The sequence below is a fragment of the Varanus komodoensis genome, unplaced genomic scaffold (assembly GCF_004798865.1).
Source record: "Varanus komodoensis strain SLA01 unplaced genomic scaffold, ASM479886v1 scaffold6_2, whole genome shotgun sequence".
In the NCBI taxonomy this organism is placed as follows: Eukaryota; Metazoa; Chordata; class Lepidosauria; order Squamata; family Varanidae; genus Varanus; species Varanus komodoensis.
Genome location: NW_025336346.1, coordinates 16,678,317 through 16,688,646, shown reverse-complemented (window position 1 = coordinate 16,688,646; position 10,330 = coordinate 16,678,317). Strand labels below are relative to the sequence as shown.

The window sequence follows — 10,330 nt, the reverse complement described above, 5'->3', positions numbered from 1 at the left end:
GATTGCAGTGTGCAGACTAAAATGTGCTGGATATGAGTTCAACAACAGCTTAACCAGCTTCCAGTACTGAGCATCATTGAATGAGAGACTTGATGGCTTTATTAGGGATGTCACAAGGCATGAGTAGGGGCATGGGGGCTGTTATTCCTGCAACTTGCAGGGACTTAATTATATTCTTGCATAATGCAGAAGTTGCACTCTTCATTTCCCTCCCTGTGACACTTTCTATTCATTTTATTAATTTATATATTTATAAGCCATTCAAATAGACTCTCCAGGCATCACACAAAAGTAAAATTACAACAAGATAATTAAAACCATCATTAAAATATAACAAATGAATAATAAGAATAATATAGCCAAGATCACTCTAAAACATGTCCAGGTGAGACAGATAACCAATGTTACTAAAATTACAGTAAGTTAATAAACATCTGAAATTTGTTATTAAAATCAGTTATTAACATTTGTGGAGAAGAGAAAGCAGAGTTGGTTCCAGGTAAACCTGTCTGGGGAGCCTGTTCCACAGGTGGGGGGCAGCCGCCAGAAATGGTATTGGGTCACCTTCCACATTTATATGAGCATAAGCCAGTGTAGTGGAGTAGTTAAGAGTGCTGCACTACCACTCAGGAGAGCCACATTCTAGTCCCTGCACAGCCATGGAACTCACTGGGTAACCTTGAGCCAGTCACAAACTCTCAGCCCAACCTACTTCACAGGATTGTTGTGGTAATAAAATTAAGAGGTGGACGCAAATTATGTAAACTGCCTTGAGCTCCATGAAAGGAAAAAAAAAACCTATGATGTAAATAAAATCAATCAATCAATCCATCCCATGCTGCATCAGTCCATCCAATCCAGAGGCAGACCAACTGTCCTCAAGCAGGATGCATACCACACTTCCTGCCCAAGCTTCCCAAAAAGTGGTATATCCAGGCATACTCCCTTTGGTACCAGAGGTCACACATAACCAGCAGGAGTGTAAGCCACTGATAGCATACTCTTCTAGAATTTGTCCAGTTCCCTCTTAAAGCTATACAGATTGGTGGCTGTCTCTACTTCCAGTGGCAGTGAATTCCATAGTTTTAACTATGTGCTGTATGGAAAAGTACTTCCTTTTATCTGTTCTGAATCTTCTGCCAATAAGTTTCATGGGATGACCCTGAATTCTGGTATTATGAGAAAGGGAGTCTCCCTCTCCACTATCTCCATACCATGCATAACCTTAAGCATATCTATTGTGCCCTCTCTTAATAGTCTCTTTTCCAAATTAAACAGTTCCAGTCATTGTAACCTTTTTTCAAGGGGAGTTGCTCAATCTCCTTGATCATTTTAGTTGTTCTCTGTGTTTTTTCAAGTGCGGCAACCAGAACTGTGCACTATATTCTAAGTACAGTCACATCAAAGTTTTGTATAATGGGAGTACAGTCTTGGCAGTTTTGTTTTCAGTTCCTTTCCTAATTATGCCTAACAAGGAGTTTGCCTTTTTCACAACTATGCACTGAGTGAATATTTTCATTGAGCTGTCTACCACAACCCCAGGATCCCTTTCTTGCACAAGGGAGATCAGCTCAGCTCAGATTCTCAGCTAGGTCAGATTCTACCTAACTATAGCAGATGTTGGGATTTTTTTGCCTCAGAATGCATCACTTTACACTTGCTTCCATAGAGCTGCATTTGCCATTTTGATGCCCATTCTTCCAGAAACCCCTTTTTATTTTCACCACCTTGAATAGGTTGGTGTCATCAGCAAACTTGACTATTTCACTGCTCACTCCTAATTCCAAATACTTTATGAAAAGCATTGGTCCTAATACAGAACCCTGTGGGATCCCTATGTTTATACCCCAACTGGGACAAATGACCATTGCATTCCATTGTGCTCAATAACAAAATCACACAGTCCATGAGCAAACTGCTACATTAGCTGCTGGTAATAATCTATTGAAACCTCATGAAAATATGATTATATTGAGCAGGGAAAATTACCTATTCATATTTATTTAGAAATAAGGTCTAATGAGTTCAGCAGGGTTTATTTCCAAGCAAGTGTCCAGTCGCAGCCTTAGCTTTGTGTTATTTCATCTCATCCCTATTTCCTTCTATCGAAAAATCTAAAAATGCATCCTTTGGTAGACTAGAAGAGCTTTGCCTAGTTTACCCTTTCTTTTTAAAGTGGTACTTCATGTTTCTAAGAGATAGTGTTTTAATTTCTTGTAAACTGATGTATTATCAAATGTATTGCCTAAGTCAATCTCAAAAGAAATAAATTTGTTTTCAGTATGTAACTGACATGAGAGCACTACAGAAGCGCATACAAGATGCTGATGAGGCTGTTGCCTTTATAAATAAAGAAGAGAAACTTTTAAATTGGGAACTGACTGAATACCCAGATTTGGAGACTTTAAAAGTTAACATTGAGCCCTACCAAAAACTTTTTGTTTTTATATTAAAATGGCAGCGGACTGAAAAAAGGTAATTAATGCAAAGATATTTAAAGGAGTGACTGAAATGTCAAAAGTACTTGTTAAAGAAAAATGTGAGAATGTACATTCTAAATCTGAACTCTTTCATATTAAGCAATCTTGTTACTCCATGTGTGAAAAGTTTGCTAATGAGGTGGTGGCTTTCACCCTTTTATAATTTACATTTAGATAGTTGTTTACATGTTGAGATACAATTGCATAAGGCACTATCCAGTGCATATTTAGACAGAAAAAAGTCTTGCAACTTCCAGCATCCTCCAGCCTCTCAACATGCATATTGATTGCGCCCTTTGATATGTTATTTTTTTCCTACTGGGTTCAACTATTCTTATTATTACATTGCATTTATATCCTGTATTTTTCCTCTTGTGAGTAACCCAAGGCATCTGAATAGAATAACTTCTACCAGTTAGTTCCAATAAAATAGTACTTTCACAGACCACATTGATCACAAATAAAAGGTGCGAGGTCACTCACTCAAGTAGGATGTGTTTCATTATATAAAGTTGGGGTTTTGAAGTTTCCGATTAGTTTGCATATGCTAGGCAGATTTTTTTTTTACCAGGAAGGAAAAAGGAGGGACAAGTTACCCTTCCTTACTCCTCCCTACCCCAGAAAGGTGTTTGGTACCTTTTTAATGTGTGCACCCTCACACACAGAATTACTCCTGAGTAACTTGCTCCAGTTTGGTGTGTGAAGCAGTAGACTTGGGTCCTTTACACATAAGAAGAGTATGCAGATTGGAGGGTTTCAGCATCCTACTTGAAACAGAGCCTTCTGTTGTCGGGACTGTTTTGTTTGTTTATTTATTTATTTGGAGTTTTTATATGCTGTCCCATTGCTTAATACCTCACTTGTTGCACTTCAACTGGTACATACCTTTCAATTGAGAGAGCCTTGGCCTTAAATGACGGTAAATTATCCACCAGTCTATTGCTTCTCCCAGTTGATCGGGTTTTCTGCCTATCCATCTGTCTCATTTAATTAATTCATCCAATCCAATCCAATCCAATCCAATCTGTTGAGGTGTATATAATGACCTTCAGTTCGAAAAAATTCAGGATGGCTCCAAGTAGCCTGATAACCCAGTAGGAATACCTACCGTTCAGTGGAACTGCTGAAAGGGAACCCTTCCTGATGAACAGATCTGGTGCTGCAGTATGTATGTACTGCATCAGTAACTAAGAATCCTTGCAAGATGATGATGATGGATTTCTTGTACCTTAGTACTTGTTTCCCAAGGAAGAGCTCACCTATCTTCTCATTAAGCCATTATTAAGGCATGTGCTGCTTTCTAGTGGCTGTATATTATGCACAATGTAATAGTAGCCCTACTAAGATGAGAACCTAATTTTCATTTATATAACCTAGTGCTTATTTTATGTCTGTATGTAGCTACAGAGTAGCATAAAGTTGTCTTATTATGCTTAAGAAATTAATTCTGTGTACTTAATAAATCTATCAAAGTGTTCAAACTGCTGCCACTGGAAGCTTTAGAATTGTTAATCCAATATGGAAAGACTGGGATTTATGAATTTAAGTATTGAATTCTATTTGCATAATATAGAAATCCTAATCTGGAGGCCTATTATATACAAGGTGTCTTTTTTTACTTATTTATGACCCATGATAATCTTTTTCCAAAAAAGTTTTGATGTGTATGATGATTAGTTCTTAGTCTATATGGAACTTTTTCCTAGATGGATGGATGGTGCTTTCTTAGACCTCAATGGGGAAAGGATGGAAACTGAGGTGGATGAGTTTTTTCGAGAAATTTATAAGACTCTAAGGTTCTTTCAACAAAAGCTAAAGAAAGCTGAAATAGAAAAAAAAAAGTCAGTGCGCAGAGCAGTAGTAGAAGAGAGGGTAGATGAAGAAAAAAAGGATAGTCCAACTATTTCAATGTGTTCCGCAGTAATGGAGCAGATTAAAGATTTCAAGGTAAGTGGACATTTATATAAACAGATGACTGTAAGGGGTATTTGCTTACAGTTTTGATCTCCATATGCAAGAATGATTTGGGAAAAGTTTTAGTGTGTGTTTGACAGAGGTTCTTGGAATATAAGGAAAAGTAATTAAACGTGGAGCCTTAAAATGACATCTTTATGAGAACTAGGTATACTCTCAAGCACTCCTCCCATAGCACTAAATATTTTAATTATTTAATTATTTATTTAAAATTTTTATATGCTGTCCCAATACTAAAAGTCCCTGGATGGCTTTTTATTTAAATAATAAATAGTCTGAAAACTTTTTTGAAAGCTATAACATATTGACAGTTTCAATGATTAAAATATAATTTTCCAGTTATGTTAGTTACAGTGGTAAAACTTGTTTCAATTTTTTTCTCAACTAGGAAAATATCCCTTTGGTGACTATCCTTTGTAATCCAGGCATAAGGGCCCGTCATTGGAAACAGATGTCAGAAATCGTTGGATATGATTTAACTCCAGATTCTGGAAGTACCCTAAGGAAAGTTTTAAAGCAGAACCTAAACCCTTATCTAGAACAATTTGAAACCATAAGTATGGGAGCAAGCAAGGTAAGAACAAAAACTCTTCCATCCCAGCTTCACAAAATCAAAATTAATTCATTGATAACATACTTTATTTCCACTGTGCTATAGGAATTCTCATTAGAGAAGGCAATGCATACAATGATGGAGACCTGGGATACAGTTTCTTTTCAAATAAGCTTGTATCGTGAAACTGGTGTTAGTATTTTGTCTGCAGTTGATGAAATTCAAACTATTCTGGATGACCAGATTGTAAAAACACAAACAATGAGGGGATCACCTTTCATCAAGCCATTTGAAAAACAAATCAAGGTAGTTACAAATATTGCTTTGTAGGCCCTCCTTTAATTCAATTCTATGCAAGTTTTTCAATGTATCCTAGCACATTCAATAGGTGCTTAGTGTTGAAGCCCTGGTTTATTGTTGCTTTGTTATTAGATTTTTACATGTCCTAATATAAATGAGTTATGTGGTAGTAATAGACTTTTTAGTTGCTATATTAATCATTTAAAATTTATTTACCCCAATTAATCAGCCAGCCTGCAATTCTTGTTCCCTTTGCTGGCAGCAAGCTAGACAACATCTAGATGGCCACAGGATTTTTCAGATTCCTAGCTATGAGGTCAGAAAAATACTCCAGTCTCATTGCTGGGGATTCATACTTTCATCCCCCTCCCCTCTGCTTGTGATTCACATGGAAAGAACTGTGGTGTTCCTCAGCCTCCTTGCCTCACACTCAAAGCACTGCACAGAGAACTGAAACTGGGCATCTTACTGCCTTGCAGGGTGGAACGTACATGGAGGAGCCTTTGTGATCCTCCATGCTGCATAAAGATGCCTGTAAATCTTGAGTTCAGAGGTTCATGGGCAGCTTCATAGGACTGCACACTAAGTCTATTAAATTTCAGTATGTATCAAAAACTCAAAAGGAAGGCACACTTTTAAGGATTCCAAAGAAAGGCAATTTTTTCCTTACACATGAGATTTTATGTATTTACCTTGGGATGGATCCAGGATAATGGAATGGATACTGCTGGTGGAACAGGACTTCTCTTTGCCCACATCCACCTTTGTAATTCCTGCACCCTCCAAATCCAGAGATGGCCACTGTTCCACAGATGAACTTAAAAGACTCCTTGATCATCTACTGGTCTACTCAGTTGCTGCATTTATCAGGAAATGCTGTCCTGGCTTTGCCCAAAATTTCTGAGATCTGGTCCATCAAGGCTCAAAATATTATCTTTAGTATTGTAGCACCCACCTTCTGGAATTCCCCACCTCTACAAATCAGACAATTGTCCACCTTTTTGGGGTTTTGCTGCCCACTGAAAACATAGCTTTTCCAACAGGACATAATTTTGCCTTCTGTATATTCCTCAGACTTTTCTTTAATAGAAGCAATTCATAAATATTCATAAGTAAATAAACAGATAAACCATGTTTAAAGCTGCCTGCTGAAGTGCAAGAAGAATTTGTGTGAAAGCAGGGAAGAGAGTGCCCCATTCTCTGCCAAAGATAAGAATAGATTTATACCTGAAGTGGTCCAGAAGATGAATTAGCAAGGACGAGCCTTAGGAAAAGGAGGAAAATGAAGTAGCTTCTCAGTAGGGCTGGTGGAAAGGCCCTGCTTTACCACTCATTTCCCAATGGGATGTAGAGAATCCATCCAGCTGGAGCAATTACTCATGTTCCCTTGGTCAGCTCCTACCTCTTTCACACCTTCTTTCTTCATAAAGCAGTTGTTGTCAGTATTAGATTTATTGAGAAATATAGGTATTCTTCTATCAGCATGTCTTTGACTTTTGTCTTTAACCTTACTTGATATGGCTGTATTATGCTAAGGACCATATTTTATTTTTAAGGAATGGGAAGATCGCTTGATTAGAATTCAGGAGACCATTGATGAGTGGTTGAAAGTACAGGCTCAGTGGCTTTACTTAGAACCAATCTTTTCTTCAGAGGACATTATGCAACAGATGCCAGAGGAAGGACGTCAGTTCCAGACTGTGGACAGATATTGGAGAGATATTATGAAATACTGTGCTAAAGACCCCAAGGTAAAGTAGTAATGATGAGACTGTAGTGAGCAGGTGAGGCCTCACCTTTTCCACAGCAGCCCTTTGTGCTCTCCCCCACACAGAGCTGTTTCTGAAACCAAATATCTATCAAAGCATATGAAGAGGTAATCATAATTAAAATTAAGAAAGTTCATGTACACAAAGGGTTTTTTTTAATCCCAGCTGTATTTAATAATTCTGAAAATATAGACTGGAAAGAAAAACTGTGTAAACATTATATGTAAAAATTAGACAAAACTGTGGGCTATACATAAAAAGACCAAACAGAACTCCTAAGTCTGTGAGCACCTTGAACACAGTGCAGTAATTACTAGAAGTTAGCATGGATTTATCAAGAACAGATCTTGTTAGACTAATCTCTAGGGTTATAAGCATCAAATAGCTACCACATATTGTTTCATACTAGTATTCTCTTTATCTAACAACCACCTCATATGTCTGGCAGCAAGGTCTTAACATAGTTCTACAAACTTTCAGAACTGGTTCACACATTCATTTTTCATAAATTTATACAAAGTTTTCATATGCATCTGTACATGTGCTAGAAATAGATGTGTCTTTCTTCGATGTGAATCAAAAGAAAATATGCACCAGGAGCCAGGATAGGCAGCAGCTTCTTGCTGCATGAAAAATATGAGGGCACATTCACATTTGCCACCATGTAATATATGAAGTAGCTGTTAAATACAGGCCTTTCCAAGCCCATGTACTGATGTTTGCTCATATTTCAATTTTATTATCTGCTGTACCTGGTATACCTAGTGAATGTATCATAGTATGTCTTGCTTTCTAGGTTCTTGCTGCTACTTCGTTGACAGGTTTGTTGGAAAAGCTTCAGAACTGTAATGAACTTCTGGACAAAATAATGAAAGGATTGAATGCTTATCTTGAGAAGAAGCGACTCTTCTTTCCTCGGTATACTGTGTGGTGTTCATAACTGAATTATAATAGAGATATATATTATGTCAGATTTAATACATTTAACACAAAATAAACACATACAAACATAGTAACTCAGTGCTTTTACAATTCTTTGAATTTCTTTTAGCTTTTTCTTCTTGTCTAATGATGAAATGTTGGAGATCCTATCAGAGACAAAAGATCCTCTCAGAGTCCAGCCTCATCTGAAAAAGTGTTTTGAAGGCATTGCTAAACTGGAATTTCTTTCTAATCTGGACATTAAGTCAATGTACAGCACTGAAGGTGAACGTGTACAGTTTATTTCAACCATTTCGACTTCGGAAGCTCGGGGTGCTGTGGAAAAGTGGTTAATACAAGTGGAAGATATCATGCTGAGGAGTATACAGGATGTTATCACAAGGTCAAGATTGGTATGTTTTCTGTTTAGAAACATTTTTTTCTGGGCATGCATTCATTCCTACCAATTTTATTTCAAGCTAACTGTATCAACAGCACTGATTGTAGGAGAAAACAGAGAGGAGAGGCAAGATGAGGTACACATACCTGAATTGGATTAAAATGGCCACAACTTTTAATTGGTTAGAGCTCCCACAGGGTTGGTGGAGTATGGATACAGTAATCAAGCAGGCTGACCAAATGCTGCGCGGTAGGTGGAAGCAGGAATGTGGTTGGCCTTTGGGCTCCTTTGCTGGGCTAGATCCCAAGATGGCAACCCAAAAATTCCTTTTGGAGATCCCCATAAGAGGGAGCAGTCTCCCCCTGCCCCATGCCTCCAGTACCGCAAGAAATGATCTGGTGAACCTATCCAGCTCTCCACCAAACCAATCATTACTGCAACCAACTTCTAATGCCTGCCTGGATGGCTTCAAACTACATGCCATTGCCACTGGGTTTGTACAGCTCCCTTTGTTTGAATGAAATGCCAAGGTACTGGACAAGCTGTCTGTTGTCTCAGTGCTCTGTACATCTTTTTTTTCTGGCCACAGTGACTTTTGTCTCTGGTCCACTGCCAAGACCACCTTTACTAGAAAATAGAGCCAGAAGGTTACAAAGTTGGGAAAGTGATCAGATGTTCTGGCTGAGGATCTTGCATATCCCTAAACTCATGTTTGGCCAAATTTCTTGAGCAAGAGGCTAAGGGAAATGAAACACAAGTGAAACATACAAATAAGCTGGTCTGGTAAATGAGTAAATGGTGTGGGATCAAATCTCTTGAAGGACCACCACCATCCATTTCAGTCTGCCACATTTTAAATTCAGTAAGAGTGACTCTTCTCATTTTAACCATCAACCATTTCAGTCTGCCCACATTTTAAATTCAGTAAGAGTGACTCTTCTCATTTTAATTTCAGTTTATATTGTATTCTTACAGTTTTTACTGTGTGTTTATTGTTTTTAACATTGTACTGGTTTTATGTGCTTTATTTTTGTGCACCACCTTGGGAGGACTTCTGTCCTGAAAGGTGGCTAAAAAATAGTATAAATAAATAAAATCTGGTTGATGAAAACCAGTTGTTGCATATGCAGAAAAGGCATGGGGTTTTAGACCAGATGGTGGCCAAAATGCAGCCAGCTAGTTCACAGTATAGATAAGCCTTGTAATAAAATCTTCAGTCTAGAGTGTTTCTGTATTGGTGGTGTGAAATGTTCCAGAAAAGTTGTGTGGGATTAGAGTCAGTTGTAGAGTCAATACCTTATAGAAATTACCACTTTTTAACTGAACTGTGCAATATCTAAAGAATTTATTTTACAAGTTCTTTAATTAATGTAATGAATAAATATGAGATGGATTGAATGCATAAAGAAAGTCACAGTCTTGAACTTAGAAGAGTTGAGTGGGGCTGTTGTGAGCAAGACATTTTAGGGGGCTTTCATTCATGGGGTTATCATAAGTCAGAGATGACTTGATAGCGTAGAACCACAATAGCAATAAACAAATACAGATTTGCCTTAAATTTGTGTGTGTGGGTTTCTCAATGTCATTGGCTGGCCACTCTTGAAAATAGAATTCTGGGCTTGGTGGGCTTTTTTGCTGGACTCTTTTTATATTTTTTATGGTGTGTAAGAACTGTATGCTGTATGTATGGCCAAGTGGAGAAATGGTTAAAGGAGACCTCATTTAATGTTGTAGTGTATAACTCTGCTGGCTTTTTAAATATATTGGGTTGTAACCTATTATCCCTTCACACTAACAGACATCAAGAAAACAGAGGAAGGCATTTCCCCCTTCCTCCTGCAGCTTGCTGAATTCTCTCAATATCTGTTCCGGAAACAACCAGAAAGTCCTCTAGGGTTTATTTGCGGTGGATGTGAGGGAAGGCTTCAGGGTG

General features: G+C 37.9%; 1 protein-coding gene across 1 annotated transcript in view; it reads left to right on the top strand.

Moving 5' to 3' along the window:
* The window catches only part of DNAH12 (dynein axonemal heavy chain 12), a 113,017-nt gene that overhangs the window by 25,984 nt on the left and 76,703 nt on the right, over positions 1 to 10,330 (top strand). Inside the window, exons 13-19 of the mRNA XM_044451206.1 lie at positions 2,282 to 2,475; positions 4,187 to 4,427; positions 4,843 to 5,028; positions 5,113 to 5,313; positions 6,864 to 7,058; positions 7,873 to 7,994; positions 8,128 to 8,410. Coding sequence (XP_044307141.1) covers positions 2,282 to 2,475; positions 4,187 to 4,427; positions 4,843 to 5,028; positions 5,113 to 5,313; positions 6,864 to 7,058; positions 7,873 to 7,994; positions 8,128 to 8,410 — 1,422 coding nt within the window. The remainder of the gene's footprint in view (positions 1 to 2,281; positions 2,476 to 4,186; positions 4,428 to 4,842; positions 5,029 to 5,112; positions 5,314 to 6,863; positions 7,059 to 7,872; positions 7,995 to 8,127; positions 8,411 to 10,330) is intronic.